Here is a 22907-nt window from a genome sequence, read left to right as displayed (position 1 = left end):
TCAATGAAATCAGTGCTGTGTTTTCTCTGAAATTTTCCCATAGTTAATGCTTTGCTGTGAGTGTATAGGAAATTAAATGAAACACATTTTGGAAAATTAATTATTTATTTCACAAAGCATAGAAAATTTGTGATTTAAGGCTAGTTAGTGTCAAGTAAATTTTATTTAAAAACTGTTAAAAACCTACTTTTACATATTTTTACACAACCAATGAAATATAATTCTTGTGCAGTGGTGAATTGAAGAAATTTGTCATGAAATCTATATTAGTGAAAAATGGAGAAACTACATTTTTAGGAAAAGTTTCATATTTTGTATAAATATATTATGACTGTCAATATTTTTAGTCGAGTCTATTAAAGTAGATTGCTTTTCAGAAAGTTGCTTTGACTATATTTTTAAAACAATATGTACATGTCTGAAATGCCATTGAGTGAAAGACGTCATTATTTTGTAGGATACATACTTTGATTTTGTTTCATATAATTGAAGGCCTTGGGATAAAATTATAGTGAGAATTCTGATTATGCCATATTATATGAGAATCGCCTCTAACATATTTTTCAAATAAAAATATTTAAATCATGTTTTCGGACCACAGTATCTAAGATAAGAGTCTAAAAATGTCTTGTGATAAATTGTTGATGGCAGGTGAAATGTCAGATAGTTACTAGGGTACAACCAATTTTTAATATATGAACTTAGCGGAAGATACCTACATTTTGTTTTAATGTACATATTTCATTTATTTATAAACAAAATTTTAAAATGATTTTTCTCAAACTAAGTATATAATAATAAATGATGGGGCACTGTTTTATCCCGAGTCCTTCAATTGTTTGTTCGGTTTATAGACAGTATGAGTAATTGATATTAACATAAATGTATATTATGTTTCACTTTTTCGATTTCATACGTCATAACTATTTAATTAGGACAACATAAATTCTCATTTACGTAAGGACTTTAGTACGACAAGAGGGAAAATAAAAAAACCTTTTTTTAAGACTAAGCTGTAACTATGAATAAAGAGTTTTTATATTATTTATTCAAAGACAATTCTGACAAAATTGTTAGATGTCTCATTTTCTCTATGGAATGTTTACTAAAATGATATTCTGTATGAACCATTACATTTTTTTTGTTTACAATTATTTCACTGTAAATATATAGATTACAATATAGTATAATATCCCAGGAGGCACTTGGCTATTGCTATGATTTTAAAAAACTAGCACATGTTGGGCTTTCCCTTGTCGTATAAAAGGTATCAGATGTGATAAAAATAATTTTAAAGTGACAGTACATATCAATATAAATCGAGTCGATTGAAAGTATACAGTAATGTAGATAATAAGTAGGTTCATATTATAAATATCGAGTGAAGAAATAGTTTTTTCGCGTGAATTAAACACAATAAGCTTGCAACCAAATTGCATTACTATGAATATTAATTAATAACATTTTTTTTTTAATATCAATATTTTCATTTGCGATTCTCTAAATATTTACACATGTTTAAGGCAAGAAACCTTTGTTTTTTTTACAAAGTTATAAATCTATTTGACAATTTTCAAACGGCTATTTTTAGCGATTAGTATTTTGTTTTTTTAATTAATGAGTATTATATCATTTGATAATGAAGTGATTGGTCGTTGAAATATAGTAATAAAGAATATATTATTACACAGAATCAAATATTTAGTAGGTACCGTCTCTAGTGTAACTAAAAAGCATACTACTGAAGACTTTGTAATTTTTTTCAATGAAAACAATTAGGTACTCCAACGTTCCGTACTCTGATAATTTTAACAATTTCAATTAAGTAATGTAAATCATGTTTTCTATATTTTTTTAAGAAAATAAATAATTAAAACAAGATTATTTAAAACTAGAGGCAAAAATGGATTGTTCCAAAATGTACATTATCATTTCTTATACGGCAGCTTAGATAAGCAGTTTTTAATAATATTAATGTGATGTGTATTCAATACCTCTCCTACATGCACCATAAAAATATACAAATAATATCAATGATTTATGTCTCACTTTGATTATTTTTTAGTACTTACTACAATATAATTACTATCTATGAAATCTTTCGCATAAAAAAAAAATATTTATATTATTGCACATAATATCATTTAATCGATATAGATAATATCTTCGTCGAATCTTATCAGGTCAGATAAGTAGCCGCAATATAACCGTTTAAACAGAAAACTAAAATTGATAAAAAATCTAATAAGACTGCGATAATATTAAAATTAAATTTATAAAACATGTTAATTATCTTTTAAATCGATAGCATAATGAATAATAAATCATATAACATTCACATACCTTTAAGGCTAATTATGTTATTAAATGTGCATAGAAAACTATCTTCCAAAAAAATTCAAACCTTCCCTAATCACAATACACTCAAAATTTCAAACACTTCATCACAATATGAAAACTCGCAAACTATATCTCTCGCAATCGTTATTCAACCCTTCTTTATAGCAAAATGGTAGCACCATATTATGGGTCACCATAAATAAGTATAAAGCCGCCTATAGCTAGTTAAACAGCAATGATGCTTTGGCTCACACATTTATATTTTGGCCCAAGATCCATCGCTCCAATTCAATACGACATTCTGTATGCTTTTGAAATTACGATGGGTACCTACTTTCTTTAACCCTGAAAGCTGTCATGCAAGCTAAATTTTCTTCCGAGTCTCTCGAGACATTCTTCATACTATTAACAGTGAATTTTACAACCATTTTCAACTATTTTCATATTTAATAGTGACTAGGAAAACAAAATAAAATATGTTTTGATTTTATTTTATCCATAAATAATCACAACATTGTTCATAAAAAAATATTTTAGTTCAATAATTTATTTAATGTACTCAAAACAATGTTTAATCTTAGGGATCGTCCATAAATGACGTCACATGATTTTCAGTAGGTATTTATTTTCCCATCGTCACACTTAGTCACAAAATCTTTTACCCCCTTGTCTAAATATTACGTCACATTTTTTGAACAATGTGTTAACAAAAAAAATGAGTTTATATTTTATCAGTTTTGTGACATTACCTTGTCTACCCGTTCATCAAAAATCATCACTTTATATCATAACCAATCCCCCCCCCCCTTAGGTCATGATGGACGACCCCTTAAGTATCTATGGCCATGGCTACGATAATTATCCATTTAATATTCGGCCCCACAGTGGCGTAGTTAGTGAAACCCCTATCTCTGGTTTGATCCTGCATCACATATTTTTCAATGTGTCTAATCCAGAGTAAAACCCAGTGGATTGGGCGAATAGCTAACGACTATAATAAGTTGAGGTATTGATGTTTATAACTTTAATCACTATTGCTTCACATTGTTACTATAAGTCATAGACTCATAGACATAGTCAATTTAGTGGTTTGTAGCCCATATAGTGATATAAATAATTCATGACCATGACTGTTCATAGCTAAGTACAACGTTTAACAAAATCTTTATTGAAGAACAATTATTTTCAATTTTACAAATCAAAATAAACAAATTACACTAATAATTCAAAAGTATGTTAATGGTTTATCGTCAAACAATATTAATATTATGGTCTTATCTTATCATCCCATAGTCTGACCGAAACATTTTGACCGGCGGTAGAATGGAAAACTACTATCGCGTGAGGGAGATAGCACTACACATCCTAGATTCAAATAGAGATGGTGATATACACAAAACACTTTGGCAATATACACTAGCGCCATCCTTCGCTAGCCGAGATGCCTTCGGTCTGACTACAGTATTTGCCATAGGTATAAAAAACAAAAACATTTATAAATACTTTTATTTTGAAATAGTTTATAAGTACAAAATCTCTTCTTCTACAAAGCTATGGTTTTAAGCATAGGTACTCAGAAGGCAAGAATTTACATTAATTTTTTTTTTTATTAATGAAGTTTAATAGGAATGTTTTGTTTCTTTTCAAAATGTAGATACCTACTGTTAATATTAATTTATAATTATTATTGACTATCAATTTAATCATAATATAAAATTAACATAAATCGGATTTCTAAAAGCCAGAGTTCGGGAAGCACTGTTCTAGTACAACTCTTATTTACAATAAAATATATGGAAACAAAATTATTTTTGGGATATTTCAAATAATTACTAATAAATATATCTACTTGAAAAACAAAATAGATCAATTATTATTTGATTCGGTCACTTCTACCAGAATTACGTTTGCTTATAGAGTACTCATTCAAATAGGTTCAGAGCTAGCCGGATTTATTATATTTCTCTTCTTATTTTTTCTTATCAAACTAAGGGCTAAGACACCGTGCTGACTCTCGCTCGATTCAAATTAAATTCATTTGGAATCAAGTTAGACCTGGTTTGACGTGCCACCGTCCGGATCGATTTTCAGCACCGCGTGTCTTGGCCCTGAGGAGTTTTGTATGACTCGAAAAATTATCAGTATGTGAAAAATACTCCTATAAATATTTTCTTTCTCAGGAGATAAATATCCACACTATTTTACACCGATTATGAATTCAATCATACAAAACTCCTGTTTCAGATTCTTACAATATTATGAAGATGTGGCTGTCAAACTCCTACTATTTGATCAAGCGAAAGCATCTGCATTCGTAGGTTACAAGGGGGAAATTACCACTAGTTTGTTTATTATTTTTCCACTATACGGGTGAAGATGTTTCAAAGACGAGTTGTCCTATTGTAGCAGCTATAGAATAATAAAAAACATTACTAATCAAGTCTAAAAAATATCACAATTGTCTATTTTTAATCAATTTATGTTCTAAAAATCATATTTCAAAAAGAATACTACTGAATAGATATATCGGTAAACTATCTGTCAATAATTATCTGCATTTGTGACTAGGATTCACGTATAGACATACCAAAAGGTGTTATCCGCTGGCCACATTTGGAATAAGTTATGCAAAACTACAAGACTGTCTATTGTATTAGATTTTTGTTTTGCCACTGTATGTATCTTCCTCCTTCCTCCTTCAGAATTTCGAGTCGTTGCACAGAGTTATGTCTAAGTGATGGCAAACGGTGCTCAGAGTAAAAGCATATAATACAATTATCTCTAGAGAATATCCTCTGCAGACAGCCCAAAATATCAAAGAAAATAAAGGAAGAACACGCAATGACAATCTATAAACTTAATACAATAACCGTGAAAGTCTCTAGAGATTTAAAATTGTGTTTAAGAATATCGGTCATGTTTAGGTTTACCTAAAATGGTAAAGATTTTCAATTAATTTTAAAAATATCTGCAAAACAATATTTCTCAATGTCACTTCAGCGCATCTATTATATACACAAGACAGCTATCGAGGGTAGTTTTGTATCAAAGTATTAGCACTTATTGTAACAATTACAATAAGTTAGTTGTAATTGTTACAATAAGTGCTAAGTTTTAACAGCACCTCTCTTGGGTGTGCTAAATTTTATAGACAGTTTTGAATCTTTAGACGGCTAACTTATTGTAACAATTAACATATGAAAAACTACCCTTGATAGCAGTCTTATGTGTAGAATAGATGCGCGTATCAATCACCACGTATGTAATTTTTAGTAACATTTCTGGAGAGACAAACCATATATCGTCGCCGTAGATGTCAAGGGAGCCAGTCCACAAAATCATAATGCTGAGAAATATGCGCGCAAAGATTTTGTGTGACAAAAAAAAGTAACATTTTTTTATTGATTTTTTTTGTTTTTAAAGATATAACGGTGAAACTTTGAACATAGAATATACTTTATGGTGTTATCTTTATATTATTTTGTACAAATAACTAAAAAAAATAGTATGTTAGAAGTTATGTGTGTTATATCTCTTGACCACTGAATATTGAAATGTACAGTTGGCACACGTGTGTGGTAGTCAAAAGAGTTTTGTGGCTTAAATCCATTGACCACTGCATCTTTGATGATTTTAAAATGCTTTTGTGTACTTTACTCATTTTCGCCAAATTTGTGGCTTGGCTCCCTTGACATCTACGGCGACGATATGTTAATAATAAAAATTTCCCAGCAAATAAAAATTTATTTTAAGAACCATTACCAAAACGTAATAAATGACATGCTTTTGTTCCTCTTGAATAAATCCGTGATTCCAGTGTGAATGCAGATAGATTTTATAAAAACATCACCAACTTATAGTTCACAAATATTCTACAATATATCCTAAACTACATAAAATTCTACTTATTCAATAAACTATGGGTGATTCTAAATATAGTGTATATCTTGTCTAAATTAGGATAATATGTTCGGGGTTTCAAAACTAAGACATATGATCTTATGGAGCTCGAATAACTTCATAAAACACTTAATCACGCTCGATACTAAAGTCACTCTCCTGTAAGACTATTATCTATGTGTTTACATATTTGTAATACATAGTATTCTAAAAATAATCCACCCTTTTTAATTTACTTTTTAATAAAAATAAAAACTATCATTAATAAAATTACAACAATAGATACTAAATTACATCCAGAGATTTTAGAAACCTTAAATGTATCAATAATTTTATTATTAATTAATGAATGTATATTATTCTATATTCCGAAAATACATTTTTCTACTTTTAAACAGTTTCACAATTTTATTTTAAAAGATTATTTATATATTAATGTAGAGTCAATATCATGAAAAGCAACAAAATTTACTTGTCATATCTATAATTATTATTATACCAGCATTTATTATAGTGATGAAAACAAAATATTTCGTGTGACATACTAGAAAAATTTTACTTAATTTGAACATTTTCTTTCTCACACATAGTGTTAAAAGGGTGATATGACTGATATGTAATACCAGTGTATTCGATCATTGGAATTATTTTTTATGTCATACAAAACCTTTTATAGGTGTTCAATGTTCATTGTGATCTCTTAGAAGGAACAATGTAAAAATATGATGATCATACCTTTCAAGGAGTCTCCTCTTCAACTCGGGTGGATATGTAACATAAATATAGTGTTCATTTTGGCCGAGTTCGTTGAGGTCGGCCACCGTGTAATATTCCTCGCTATACATGGTTCCTCCGGGGCCTGCATGCCCTGCCATGCCCCGCACCGGCGAAGAATGAGCCGTTGCAGATGCACTGTTACTCCCTAAGCTTTTGTCGTCCGAACTGTATGGTTTGGTAATAATGAATATAATAAGTAAATACTGAATTAAGCCAAGTCAGACTAAGCGAACGCAAATAACAACTAATGGAATATTTTGAATCATAAACAAATCCCCCAATAAATCACATTCAAAAGCTGCATTGAATAAGTTCTTTACATGGATACTAAATACTCCTGTATTGACATTTAAATATTTGCTATCTGTTAATCTGCCGCTACTACATGTATTCAAATTATATATGTACAATATTCATGGAAAATGAGTGACTTAAATATGTATATAAGTCTTCTCATCAATTACATGTCATGTCGCTTTGTGATTGATTAGCTCATTCAAGTCATGAACAACAAAATGTCTACTCGAACGCGTTCAGAGAGAAATCTCTGGCTCGCTCCTGTTTTAAAAGTGTTTACGAATCACGTCCACTGAATACTGGAAATGTAGGTTTTAACCACAACATCATGAATCGTCAGTTATGACGCATGCGCGGAGAGGATTATGTATGACTGATTATGAGAATTTCTCATTAAGTATAAAATTGATGAAATGTTGTTTCATCCTGTACTTGAACTAATACCATGATAGTCGATAGTTTTAATGCCTAAAAGTGTATAATTTATATGAAATGATGGATTATACTTACTCGAAAAGCACCCATATAATATAGTAACACATGCAGATACCGAGGGTCAGCACTGTTGTTATTCCGATAACAAGAGGCCACGGGAAAGGCCTCACTGAAGTGGCAGCGTCCTCCCAGTAACGATCACAACTCAAATACCAGCACACGGCTCGATTCATCTCTTCTGCAAAATTCAATAGTGTCACTATCACTATCATCATAATGACAATAATATTGTTTTTTCAAAATAACAATAATAATTGTACTAATTTTTTTTTTTTGTTAAAGTTGGATCTTTACAATGGTTGTTCATTTTTGACAAAACAAACCTAACAATCAAGTAGTATTCTAAGCTGCCTCATTGTTACTTTTGTTTCACCAAAAATAAACACTTAGAACCTTGTAGAGTTCTACACTCGCGAAATGCATTAACAGTAATTAAATGCACATGAAGCTTGGGCAGAAAAATCAGACGCAATCTCATTTTTACTAAATATATTGTTAACTTTTGTAGTATTCTTTTTTCTTCCTTTAACTGCCGCCCACAAGCAGTGCATGGTATACCTAGCCGCACAGAATGTCAATCATTGGTACTTAAAATTAATTTATTATATAGGATTGTTTAATAAATTTACCTTCATTTTTACACTGAATATTACAATTTTTAAATTTATTATTTCTACTTAATATTTGATGACAGAAGATTTTCAAAGCAAATAAATCTAGCATTTGCTGCCATTCGCATTATGCGCTGATGTGGAGTGGGCAAGCTAAATTCTATTAACCTAAATTACAAATTAGTTATTTATTAATAATGATAAATGATGATAATACTGAATTTTATATAATATTAAATTCAAATTAAAGTCCCACACCACACCACATTTACTCCCATAGAAGGCAGTACTGGGCAACTTATAACACAATATTTTATTATCTAATAAAAGAGACAAATAAGAGTTTACCCTCAATTTCTTTAAAATCGTGCACAGATAAATGTATGATCAATCCGGCAATACAGTCTCTCACAAGTAATTCACACCGAGTTTTCAGTTTCTGCAGGTCCTCAGGATTGCAATTGGCTTTTAACTTCTGCAATTCTGACATCCTTTGCTGCTTTTGATCGACTGGAGGCAACGCTGAATCAACCATGTCTTTGTCGCACAGCTCAGATGTGCTATTTTGTTCACCGTCATTTTCATTTGCTTTTCCTTCCCCGTCATCTATACAAAGAAATGAAAAATGTTATTTATTCACCATTATAAATAATTTATGTATCATTAGAGACCTTCGATATCCTATTATCAATATGATTATTAAAACAATGCTTTTATACGTAGTAAGAAGATTATGTTCAGTGGGGACAATCTTCAATTGTTACAATACAAGCGAATACCTTCTGAATTTTCAAGATCGTCATCGGACTTCGTGGGCTCTGAAGCTTTTGGGCAATTGTGGTGTTCGATTACTTTAGATTTCTTTTTTAGCTTCTTGCTTTGCTGTTCGTTAGTTTTTAAAAAAATTCTGGCAACCTCTCTGGGGCCCGATGTTGCCAGGGCGGTTCGATAAACCGTCGCTTCTTGCCATATTTCAATATCCGTACTCGGAATACTACTACCGTCCATTCCCAAAGAAGCGTCTTGAGAAATTAGAACTTGGCATCTCATAATATCACAATAATCCGCTAAACAAACTGCATCTTCTGCCTGGAAAAAGAATAATCAAAAAATATCCATTAGTTACAAAGAAAATCCAGACAGTCATATTATAATGAAATTTCAGAATTGGTCCAAGACTTTTCATCGATTCATCAAATGCTTTTGAGGGTGGGCACGATGACTCAAATGGATCACTCAAGTTGTTGCAATGGAGCTCTTTATAAGGTTTATGAAGGAGCCCCAGGAGATGCAGCGAGACTGAGTATGACAGATCGGGCAGAGAGATAGCGAGAGAGCTTGTGATAAAATATCCCTGTAGAATGGTTGTGTAATTGGTCACGGACCAGAACGAATTGTTTCACCAGCTTAAATAAGTTTGTATGTTAAAAAAATGTAGTCACAACAATTGACTAAACACTACAATAGATATTCAAGTTTCTAGACTAAACAGAATTCCAAGTATTTTGGATAATTGAAGAGACGCATTTCATCAGAGTGCCTTTTATACAAAGTGACTTGTCAATCTGGGTCTTCGTCGATACGTTATTATATGGAATCTGGATAATTAATTTTCAACTAAACTGAAATATGTGTTTTTGTCACTCACTTTATTAATTTTACTTTTATGCCTGTTATCAAAATGGCTGTCCAAGTATTTCTCTTCATAGAATGACTTCCCACAAAAGCCGCATGTCCACTGCGACGATCTATGTTGGAATTTAGCCGCATGCTGCGGCCCAAAAATATCACGTAACGGATGGAAGGGACACTCCAGCGGTAGTTTCACCTGGTGCTTTTCTAACACGGGTATCCATTTATTTTGAACTATTTTGCGAACAATTTTAGCACTGTCTCGAGAACATGATATCTTGAAAACTGTTGGACCAGGCCATGGTATTAGTGACAGCAGAAATAATACTAATACCTGAAAAGAGAATAATTGTATTAAATCTCACAAAATTGTAAAATTATTGGGTGACAGGAATACATAAGTATGCCTCGTAAGGTTACACGACCGAATTTACAAAGCTTGCGAATAAAAGTACCAAAACCATGAAGAATTCACATGATTCAAGAATTTAGCATTCATTATTCAACAACATTTTTGAATTAATTTCAAAAAAAAATCGGTGCCAGACAGGACTCAAACCTGCATCTGTCGGATTGAGACAACACCTCGGACACATAATTATTGGTTAATTTCGTCGTAATTACATATAGTACAGGTAGCTAAATTGATAAAGCACATTGGCCGGAATCTAAATGGATGCGGGTTCCAGTCCCGTCAGGCACCAGTAATTTTTTCTAAGTGGTAGTATGTTTCTGCGGTATTTCCAAATTATGTATTGGTTAGGATCAATCCTAATGGCAGTGACATCCCCTCCAAATAGGCAGATCACGCATTACGTTGAGTTAGTAAGTACTTGTCACCTACAGTGAGACTGGAACTCGCAACAATTTTGAATCACATGAATATAAAAAATATATTTTTTATTCAAAAAAAAGCGATTAAAGCGATTAATCAGTCCAATTCCGTAGTGATTATGGGAACATGTATTGCGTTTTTTCATTGAACGACGAAATTTAAAATTTCCGGTAGGTACCTACCAAAATATTGAATAATGTACTTCTTGAAAAAAGGTTGGGGGAGGGGTTGATTAGGATTTTACAAAACCAGTAACCTAGCACTATTATATTTAGCATTACACCACTACATTACAGGAAAGAGTTATCTAAGGTTTTATGTACATTTTTAAGTGATCCGCCATATAACAAAAGGTTGGGAATCACTGGATCCATTTTAGATGCTTCATAAATATTTACTAAAGATTAGTATTTCGCACTCGGACATTTAAACAATAGCCAACTAGAAAATCAAAGTAACCGTTTCCAATAGGTATCTTATTAAATGTATAGGTACCTACTAGTCTATTATCTAGTATAAATTTAAGTATAATAATAGATATTCCGTTTTGTTTAGATTTGTATAGTCATTTTTGTCGTAATAATTATTAAAAATACATTTCGATTATGAATAATGATGGCATAAAAAGTTGTTCAATAAAAAATTACACCGAAGATTATAATAAAGTTGTTTATTATTGGGTACTATTTAATAAGTACTTAATTTTTACACACCACTGGATTTAATAAACATTTAGGGGGATGCAGTAGTCATATGAAATGCCTGCATAGGAACCTGAATATTTCGACACCGATTTTGGCGCATGAAACGAATTTATTATATTATTATCTGTTGCTATTTCTTGTTTTAAAATATTGGTTTACTTTTTCTAGATAAATGCAACCATTAATCTGTTGTTTCCCTGTTTGATTTATACCGGAAACGTCAAAGGAGTGAATACTTAGGGGTATTATTACTATAGGAACTCAGTATGCACCCTATTATTGATTCAAACCCCTGAAACACGAAGCGGTATCACGAATATCAAAAATATATCGAAATAACAAGTAACATACCTCCAAAGTAAATGATTTGGTCTTCATTCATATTATCCTATATTACAAAATTATTAAATATCTACAATATTGCGTAGATATGACACAGTCTTCAAACCGCTGCGCGTAAAAGCGAATTACCCACTACCCCTAATATATAGTAATCTATACACTCGCACTTATTATAGGACACCTATGCATTACAGGGGTAGCTGAGGCGTAGTTTTTTTAGAAGGTTGTATGATATAATAAAATTCTCGCCTCTCACGTTTTATTTTTTTCGATTTTTAATCATAATTTTATTCTATGTTGTGTTATTTAAAACACTCGTGATCTCTTTCGTTTGATAAATTTTATTAGTGTTCTTTTTGTTGTGTTCGAATAACTAGCTATCACCGCTACAAAACGCAGTACTATTTAATATATTTGTACACGATATCTTCATCGTTCTTGAATCTTTATTTTTTAATGTATTAAATTCACACACCCATTTATTTTTCAATATAATTTACGATGTTTTATCAAAATCATGATTTATTTTATAAAAAAAATCAGCTGGCCGTTCGGCGAATGTGATTTTATTGTAGCCCTTGGTAATATTTAACCTTTGGCAATACTGAGCATACGAGGCCTATTTTCATTGGTTATTGAATATTTACTCGTGTTTTCATAACAGCGTAAGTAACAGAATTATGACATGCGAATAAAATTCAATGAAAACAGTTCTTAATATAAAAAGTTTTTTCTAAAATATGTACAACAAAAGTTATTAATCATCAAGCAATTGAACGATAATTCATAAACAAAAACGAGTCTATTATATTACATAATATATAATTTTTAAATTGTCGATGAAGTACTTAACACTAATCGTTCATTTGAATGTTCTTCGCATATTTGCATTCCAATAAAGTACACATTCGCTTAAATATAATATATCTTACGTGTTCTTGCACGCTTTCAAAACTGATATGCCAATTTACCCAGGACGAATCAAACGTATGACATGTGTGTCAAAATTGATCGTCGTAATGTCATACCGGGTATAAAATAGTTATTTAATCTAAATTATTGTCTAAAACCCCCTACTTTTACAATGTCTTCGTATAGTGTTCAAAGTGTTGCTTTAGTTTTTTTAATAATATTCACCCTATCGGTGTTTGGCGGTCGAGACTTTTACTCAATATTAGGTATCACAAGAAGTGCAAGTTTAAATGAAGTTAAAAAGGCATACCGCAACAAAGCCAAAGAACTACATCCGGACAAAAACAAAGACGACCCTGACGCGTCTCAAAAGTTTCAGGACCTTGGCGCCGCCTATGAGGTCCTTTCAGACCAGGAGAAGCGAGAACTTTACGATCGCTGCGGCGAAGACTGCTTAAAGAAAGATGGCATGATGAACAATGCAGACCCCTTCGCCAGCTTCTTTGGCGACTTCGGGTTCCACTTTGGCGGAGGCGGAGAACAAAACCACGAAACTCCCAGAGGAGCAGATATCATAATGAACCTCCAAGTTACTTTAGAAGAAATTTACAGTGGAAACTTTATAGAGGTGAGGTCTTATTTATGATAAATATTCTTTCGATATCTGTGTTGACTGTTGATACATCGCTCTCCATATTACTGAATAAGTTCTGATACTTAATTTCGATCCTCAAAACATTGAAGTTCATGTAATGGCAAGTGCCCTGAATATCGAATATTGATTTTCAAAAAAATATGTTGGAATAAGTACTTACTTCTATGTGACAGCCATAATTTGTTGGTGCAGACGCCATATATAAATAACTAACAATCAGTGGCTACACAATGGTATTCATACCTACTTTCTTCATCCTGTCACACTTCAGCCCCCGAGCTCAGGGAAAACACAAAATTGTGCCACTTCCTTCAGTCCAATCCTAACCTCAAAATATCGAAAGGGATTAACAGAAATTTCAGGTGAATTCTTATGATTACAATGCTCCAACCGGATCACATTCATGATCCTCCAGAACATTTTTGATTTCTCCCCGCATCTCAAAGATTCGGCTTAAAGTTTGTCCTCATGACAACTGACAGACTTCTATATGGTCTGCTGCACTCCCCGAGAGTGTGAGCACCCAAGGTTGGAAACCCCTACGCATAAGTTATGCGTAGTACAAAAGACAGCACATTCAATATTTCCTGTTGTTTCGATTCCATTCAATAATTTGTGAAATATTTATTTCTCATCATAATATAACCATTTTTTAGATAACTCGCAATAAACCAGTCATCAAGCCCACTTCCGGGACGAGAAAGTGTAATTGCCGGCAAGAAATGGTCACCCGAAATCTGGGTCCCGGTCGCTTCCAAATGATGCAGCAGACGGTTTGCGAAGAATGCCCCAACGTCAAGTTGGTGTCGGAAGAAAAGGTTCTGGAGATCGAAGTAGAAGCGGGGGCTCCCGATGGCCAGAACGTCAAAGTACGAGGAGAAGGAGAGCCGCACATGGATGGAGATCCGGGAGATCTCATTGTCATCCTCAAAACAGCACCCCATTCCGTATTCACCAGGAGAGGTGACGATTTGTATGCAAATGTCACTTTAAGTTTACAGGTCCGTTATAAACCGTTTTTAAACACTTTATTCTAACCATTTTTTAAACCCTTTACCGGAAAATTCAATTCAACAGACAGCTATATAAGGAACCAGCCAAAAATCATTATTTAATTTCGACAACAGATGGTACTAGAAGTCTTATACTGGCAACGTTTAGCACATATCAAATGATTTTTTAACAGGCACAAAGTGTTTAATCATCATTATCTCAAAATGAAGATTTTAGGGTAACATTACTTTTCCGTAATCGTAGCAAGAAACCCCCCTGCTCTTTCACGTGAATATCTATACAACGACCCCAGCTTTCATCCTTCACACTGAATAGAACACTATGAAATCGTAGCCATAACATTCTGATTATAAGATAGGAACAATAGTAATTTTACTATTAAGCACTATTGCTTTCACATAATTTCGGTTTGAGTTCAAACACTAGAAAGTGTGTTTATGTCAATAGCTTCTTCAAGGTATTTTTGTTTTGTAAATTATTGTATTAATTATTGATTCGTTTACGACCACCTAAGTGAATATAGAAACAGATGTCACTATCATAAATCATAACACAACTTAATTATAAATTTGTTACTTGTGTACATAAATGTTATTAAGTATTCTTTGATTAATAAGAGGACGTCCATATATGACATCACATCCTAAGGCTAAGGTTGAGGAGCGGGTCAGATATAATGTGGTGATCTGTAATGAAGGGGGTAGGAGGGGGGTGTAGGAGATCATAAAACTAACTCATATAAACATTTTTTTCTGGTAGTTAAAAAATGTGACGTAATTTAAATGGTGTGCTGAAAGACTTTGTGCCAATGGGCGTTTGTTCAGAAAATATCGAAAATAATGTGAGGTCATTTATGGACAAATTATTGAGAATATTAGAGATAATATCTTTTAAAATAATAATATAATTATTTAGACTACAAGCTTTTTATATCTTAATATTATATTGATTCTTATGCGGCGAACACATTATCATTACGTTACGTGCTGCCACACTATGGGAAAAAATGTGTAATGTCGATTTTCTTTGTATTCAAAATGCTATCGGACTGATGCTCTTATCCCGTAGCACATTTCGAATCAAAAATGAATATTGTCATGGAACAACAATGAAGTCACCTCACGTGTATCGCCCTAAATCGTCAATCGAACAAGTCGGTGAATGTTTTTTTTTCCATTTTCTGCATGCCTACACATTTCGACTCACGTCAAAAACGCGGGTCAATGAATTTTCCGATAGATTATTATCTATGACTAGTGTTTACGTATGTTACCTATGCTGGTTGGGTTCTGTTTAAAATATTATCTACGATTTGATGTATCCACACGTAGAAACTACGAATTAATTGAAATTATCAAGAATCATGAATAATAATTCAAAATATCAAATGTTAAGCATTGTTCTTTCTTACCTTACATATTGAATTTATTTTTTATTATGTAATATGGGATTATTATTTTTGAAGTTTTCGTCTCCAGTAAGACATCGATCGGTAAAATTGAAGAAAATGTGATTTATTTTGGTTTGGGGGGTTTGCTTAATTTTAAGATTATTTTTAATTCAATTTAAGATTGCCAGTGCATTAATCTACCAAGCAAGGATAAAAATTAGTGAAAACCGCATCCAAGAACGTGCAAAAACAATCTATACTAGTAATACAATTGGACTGTCTATCTGTCTTGTTATAATGCAAAAACTATTTGACACATTCAGATGAAACTTACACAGCTTATAGACTACATGTTGGTAACAATTACGTCGAACTTTTATAAACATTCATCTCGTTTCTCAATATTGAAACTTCTCAATAATAATGCACTTGCAATAACATGAGGTTAGGCATGAGATAAGAATTATTAATACTAATCAGTCTTTACTATATTTTGGTATTAGTTACAGTATGATTGAATTCATTCATATTAGGTATGTGTTTTCATTGCCATATTAATATTTTACTGATAAAGTTGGAGGCCTTGAAAGAGATTGTTACTAATCACTCTTGCAATTTGTTCCATGAGCACTAAAGCATTACTATCAATTTTGTATCTGGTCATAAAACAAAATCAAAAAATACTATTCGCCTAAACTCTTACTATGGTACTATAATTGGTCCCGTTATTATTTTGTTTTTATGTGAGGCCATCAGTTTCAAAGTTGTTCCATTTTTTAGATTCAATATTGCAATACACGATGAAAATAATTTATCTCTTGCATTCAAAATGTTTATGTTTCTTTCCTGGAGTGATAACTTTCTTCTTTTTATTTTGTAGATAGTAAGATATTAGGTAATGAGTCGTATAATATCAAAAGTAGATCTGTGCGTTATTCATCATTTCGAGAAAATGACAAAAAACGTTTTGTTGGGTTTTTTAGTGTTATAATAGCATGAAATATGTTTCTACATTTAGAAATTAGAAATTCGATTCAAATTCAACAGTTCTACTTTTGTTTCCAAAGTATTGAACAGTTCTAATTCTGATACCAAGCCCTATTTTCCATCACAATTTTATACCACACAGATATGATTTTGATTTGAATATTATATTGCTAGTCGTACATTATGGTCAGAAGAATAATTTGGCATACTTAGTTAAATTTTGATATATTTGCGACAGTTCTACTTTTCATACTCGTATGCTATTATGACTCATATGCTATTTTGGATATCCATGAAATATTTTTCAATCTAAAAAATACTCAAGAACTCTTGTCACAATTCAAACATTATAACAAGGACTTACCTCATGATACCGGCCTTCTGAATGCAAAGGCAATCCTGCGCATCTATTCTCTACACAAGACTGCTATCTAGGGTAGTTTTTCATATTTTTGTATTGAAGTATTATAATTTTTACAATAAGTTAGTTGTAATTTTTACAATAAGTTAGTTGTAATTGTTACAACAAGTGCTATGTTTTAACAGCACCTCTCTTGTCTGTGCTAACTTTTAGAGCAAGATAAGACAGTTTTGACTATTTAGACGGCTAACTTATTGTAACAATTATAATCATATGATAAACTACCCTCGATAACCGCCAATAGCAATCTTGTGTATAGAATAGATGCGCTGAGTGGTCTCATATCTTTGTACTGTAATAACTAAAATCAATAATCTGAACCGTTTCGGCTTCCATCTTTTAAGTATGATTGAAATAGACTTTGATAGTTTTCTTTATCAAAATCATCATCATTTCTACCAGTACAACCCGTATTGGATCTTGGCCCCCTCTAAAAAGTTTTTCTTTCCTGCACGATCCGGTACCGACGCTTCATCAAAATTTTACACTGACAAAACCCACCAAAAATCACGGAACACTTAATTTTCTGTCACGAAACTCATTTGGGAAACGCTGGTTTATTGCATAATAATATATAAAATCTAAAGATGCAGTTTGGATGAATATACAAAATTCTGATATATTTGAAATCTTGTATTTCAAAGTAATAATGTGTATGTCTTAAAACATTTTTCCCCGCTCTCACGTGGTATCGTTTTCAATCCCAATATTCTAGAAAATTTGAATTTTTACGCACCCGTCAATTACATGCGTGACACAGCCATGACCTATTTTGGGTGAAAGCTGTTTCCTCATGTCAGGCTCACCAGGCACCAATAGCGAGGGCTGTGCGGCTGGTCAATGCACTCCCTAGAGATGTAGATATTTTTGACGATCCATTATATATTCTGTTTTTTAAATTCTATTTTATTGTTTAATTTGTATTTTTTGAATTATTGTTGTTTTTTTTATTTTATTTCTTTTGAATAAAACTATTTTTGCTTTCTTTTTTTTCTCCACCTTGTTTTTTCTCTAACTGATTACTTGTAATTTTTATTTTAAATGTCATGTTGTGAACGTCCTGAATTAATAATTTGTTATGTACTCAACGTGTCTTTTTCAAATAAATAAACATGGGTTTGTGATGTTTTTATTCAGGATGCCCTGACTGGTTTCGATATGGAAATAATGCACTTAGACGGACACAAGGTGTCCATCTCCCGCGATAAGGTGACGTGGCCAGGAGCCCGCATCCGAAAGAAAGGAGAAGGGATGCCCAGCTTCGAGAACAACAATCTTCACGGAGTCATGCACATTACTTTTGACATTGACTTCCCTAAGCAAGATCTCTCGGCTGATGATAAAGAAGGTATATATTTTTCTTTTATTCTTTATTCATCAGATGAAACCAATTTTGATACAAACTTTTCATTAAAACAGTGTATTCTCCGCTAACTAATGACGTTTTGAAGTCTGGGCACCGTTAGCTAAATGCCAGGATATATACAGATATCTGGGCACCACACGGATGAATGAAACGCATAAGAAATAATCGTACATTACGTCTTGAAAGCGAGGTTTATTGATAGTGTGTTTTCACATTCTTATCTTGCACTGACCTGCGGTGATATTGTATAGTAATATTACATATTAGCTGAACTATCGAATGGCATAATATATTAGCTAAACAATCGATCAAGCGAATTGATATTATGCAATAATATTGATCGCTTTATTGCATGGGCGGCTGGCTCCTAGGGTCAAATAGTCAATGACCTCCCAAAAATAAATATCTTACAATCTATATACATTATACAATGTCAATTATCTCCTATATATTATTATCCTACGCCTTTTTCCGTTTTGGCGAGCGATTGTAACGTGACGCACGCTAATTTGTATGTACGTGTATCTAACCACCATACACACACACGTATCTCAACTCTCGCAAGCGTTTCTCGGTCAATTTCATGAACGCCAAGATTCATATTTCTTAATAATATTTCTTTCTCTCTCATTTCCCATATGTGAGACGGAAAGAAAGCACAAAACACGCCTTTTTTTCATATTGTTTTATCGCTTGCATACACTAAATTTTGGTCATTGCCGAAAACGAGACAGCTATACTATTTTCAATATGTAAAATGAAACAGAATGATATAAATTTTTCCTTAAATTTTTCAAGAGTTTTGTTCTGTGGTTTCAAGGTCTCATTTGTGCGGCAAACCTTTTTATTCTTATTTGTTGTCGCTTATTATTTCAAACTGACCATTGTTCTCTGAAAGTTTCATATTATTATGTTATTAATTTGTAGTTCAGTTTAAATCCAACCTTTGAGTAAAACCCATCGACTGCATTTTCTGTATTAAACCATTGTGTACAAGTTACCGATTAAAATGTAATCTGCTATATTAATCATAAAGTTACCTTCTAATGAGATCAGTGGAAATATAAAAAGTGTTTATATATAAATGATCCCGCCATTCCATAACACTAGGTATTATAACGGAGTTTTTATTAAATGTGTTTGATTGTTTTAATCTTATGTTCTTAAATAGTATTAAGTACAACAGTTATTAGGTGTATAAATAGACACACAAAGTTTATTTTTTGACCTAATTTACAAAAAATTATAACGTGTTGGGTGCAATTTCGGTTAACGATGAGTTGACAACGTGAAAAATGGAATTTTTTTAAGGGTAAGTAACCTACATATAAAAATTTATAGTACTTCTTCTATAATGTATAAAAAGCTAATTTGCAATACGTCTTTTAAGTATACAACGAAAAGGCAAATTAAAATAATATATTCAAAATTGACCTACCCCGTTGCCAGGCTTAAGGCCGCTATTGCTTTATTGACATATTTCAGGTTTGTGTAATATTATATTTTGCAGAAGCAAAAATTTTTTGACATACCTACAGTGTGAAATATTGATACATTTCTAATGATTATTAACCAATATCGCTACGGCTCAGTGCAATATTGGAAAGTGAAAGCATATCGTCGAAATGAATCTTTGCGCCAACCCTAAACTTCACTTTATTATAAGTAAATACTTTATATCGGATTTATGAACTACATGTTAGTTCAAGTATTAACGTATGCGTATCTCTATAGTCATTTCATTCAACTCTAATGGGTGTGCGACGGCATTAGCACATCTTCTATGTGGTCAGAAATTAACTTGGGAAGGTCGGGGCTCACAAAAAATTATGCACAAAAGAATTACAGTTGTGGTAAGCGGGTGAATGTACATAGCCCCCGAAGATGCCGAAAATGAACACTGAAATGGGACACTTAAATCAATTAGAATTGAAATTCAAATGTCATCAATTATTGCCCTAGTATTTATTAAATAATTATCTATAATATTATAAACACTAATATATTCGCTGCACTAATTTTGCATTTTTTCTATATAATACATGTATAAATGTCAAAATATGTTTGTTTGATTTCCTTCACCTACTTGGGTCCAACTGACATCGACAACCGACATTGAAAAAATACAAAGTTTATTTGTTCAAATTATCTTTCCTACCAATTCCAATTTGATAGATAAAATTTGCATATTTTGGATTCGATTTTATTTCTTTTGTTTGCCTAGATACAGATATTTTAATATTGATGAATTGAAAAAAAATTACAACACACTGGTTGGGAAACACTGCTATAGCAAAACATGTTTTTTTCTGTTCTAGCTTTGCGGAAGATCCTCAAACAGTTGCCGAACAACAAAGTGTACAATGGACTTTCATAATTATTTAATTGTAATGTATAGTGATATTGTAAATTAAAGTGTGATTGATGTGTGGAACAGTGTTTTTTTTTTCAAAAAACTAAAACTATATTCCTATTGACTGCAAATCAACGATTTTAGTTAAACTGGGCACACCTCCATGCTGGTGCAGGCTGGGGTGATCCGGGTGAGTGGTCATCTACTGACCTGCTCTACCGACACTCTTGTAAATAATAAGAAACCAACCATTGCTTGATATCTCGCATCCACACCTCAAAGGAGAGGCGTCAATTGGTTGATTCTAGCTAGTCATAAGAGAAGGTTTATGTAATATAATAGTGAATGACGACTGTAATAATATGGTATATGTATTACTTCGAAATCTGGTTAAAAAAGTATCTGACCTTTGGCCGAGAAAAATAGAATCAGTCATCTGGATGTTGGAAACTTTAATCCCCTTCAAAATAGTTTCCTTGGGATTGCATACACTTCTCCCAACATTCCCTCCATTGTTGGAAGCATTTCTAGAACGCCTGTTTGAAAATGGAGTACAGCTGGGCTGTTGTTTTCTGCATCTCTTCTCGTGTCCCTTTCAGAAGCATTTTTGACATGGAGAATAGCTAAAAATCACAAGGCCGTGTCGGCAGAGTAGAGAGATTTACAGATGTTCCATCAATTTGCACAAATTTCAAAGACAATCTTCACTGAAAATTTAAGTGCTGAACCAATACTAATTACCAACTCATCTGCAAGTTCTCAGGCAATGACACAATGGTCTTGCATGACCAAAATCCAAACATGGTCAGTATCCTTGTCATTTTGGCTTATTGAGGGCCTACCAGAACATGCGGCCGCCTTTTAACCAGTTGAACCACTCCTTAATTTGTGTGATGCACATGGCATCGTTGCCGAAATCCTGCTTATTCTTTGAATGGTTTCCGCTTAAGTATCGTCAAGCTTGTTGCAATACCGCAGTTTAAGTCATTCAATCATAGCCTGGGAAATGAAAATCTGACAGAACGGAGTACACTCTCACTCACAGGCTGACTGCCAGAGTCTGATACAGAAAAAAATTCACACTTGTATATGCGGATACCTTCCACATCTCTTCAACAAAAGAGACCTCCTGTGCTCTCATTTGTTTCCGCGGGAAAAACAAAGGTCGGATACTTTTTGAACGGCCCTTGTACTTTTCTGTACAATGAACAATGAGGCTCTCTTAATATTAAATAATATAATTCCAAATGAATTTCCGTCGATAGTGTATTATAGTTCAGTGAACAATTCGCCATATTGACTTACAGTTCCATTAGAAACTAATCTGTTTCAAAACATGATTATATTAACATAATTATCGTTTCATACATTTTTGATATCAACAGAAGGTATATATTCTTATGTATACCTAAGCCTAAAAAATTATGTGCACAATTTATGACAATAGTGATTTGTAAATGAGGAAGTTATTAATTTATATTTTAATTTATAATTTATTTGAATGTTCTACCATAGCCAATAAAAACAACCTTCATATTTATAAAATCAGCAACACAAATCATGTTGACCACTGAACAGCACTTTTTATTGAAAACTTATTGTGCCAACATTCTTATGACAAAATAAAGATCAATTAAAGACATTCTTCAGTTGTTTTTATTATACCCTATACTTTAAATGGTTTAGTGTTAGAGATATCGAAATATAAATTCTAAAATATAGTCTCACAGTCGAGAACAGTGGTTCTCATGTGCGGCCACCAGAGGAATTTGCTGCGGCCACCAGCGCTTTACAGAATGATATTTCAAAAATTTATATACAAAATTATGAAATTGGTTGAATACAGATGACTTGTCTTAAATTTCTTTCCACGCTC

At 32.4% G+C, this 22907-nt stretch overlaps 3 protein-coding genes across 4 annotated transcripts in view; 1 reads left to right on the top strand and 2 right to left on the bottom strand.

Annotated features, from left to right (window-relative positions):
• Positions 1-22907, bottom strand: part of LOC147066298 (protein O-glucosyltransferase 2-like) — a 218508-nt gene that overhangs the window by 72842 nt on the left and 122759 nt on the right. The gene's annotated exons all lie outside the window — the stretch shown is intronic.
• On the bottom strand, positions 4322-14894 carry LOC147066306 (uncharacterized). 2 transcript variants are annotated; one of them, XM_085956022.1, is made up of 7 exons: positions 13661-14894; positions 10069-10386; positions 9200-9509; positions 8769-9026; positions 7825-7987; positions 6976-7182; positions 4322-4749 (listed from the first exon to the last, which is right to left on the bottom strand). In XM_085956022.1, the coding sequence occupies exons 1-7, from the start codon at positions 13697-13699 to the stop codon at positions 4722-4724; spliced, it is 1323 nt and encodes a 440-aa protein (XP_085812148.1). In that variant the 5' UTR covers positions 13700-14894; the 3' UTR covers positions 4322-4721. The 2 variants fall into 2 exon arrangements, with proteins under 2 accessions (XP_085812148.1, XP_085812149.1); XM_085956023.1 differs by lacking the exon at positions 13661-14894 and adding an exon at positions 11943-12116.
• shv (DnaJ heat shock protein family member shriveled) lies at positions 12921-21112 on the top strand. The gene is made up of 4 exons (XM_085956030.1): positions 12921-13473; positions 14157-14501; positions 18450-18660; positions 20997-21112. Exons 1-4 carry the CDS (start codon positions 13018-13020, stop codon positions 21053-21055), a joined length of 1071 nt encoding a protein of 356 aa, XP_085812156.1. The 5' UTR covers positions 12921-13017; the 3' UTR covers positions 21056-21112.

This window comes from Rhyacophila brunnea, unplaced genomic scaffold, assembly GCF_057557595.1.
Source record: "Rhyacophila brunnea isolate RB1 unplaced genomic scaffold, BYU_Rbru_1.0 scaffold_5, whole genome shotgun sequence".
In the NCBI taxonomy this organism is placed as follows: Eukaryota; Metazoa; Arthropoda; class Insecta; order Trichoptera; family Rhyacophilidae; genus Rhyacophila; species Rhyacophila brunnea.
This window is presented reverse-complemented; position numbering and strand designations above follow the sequence as displayed.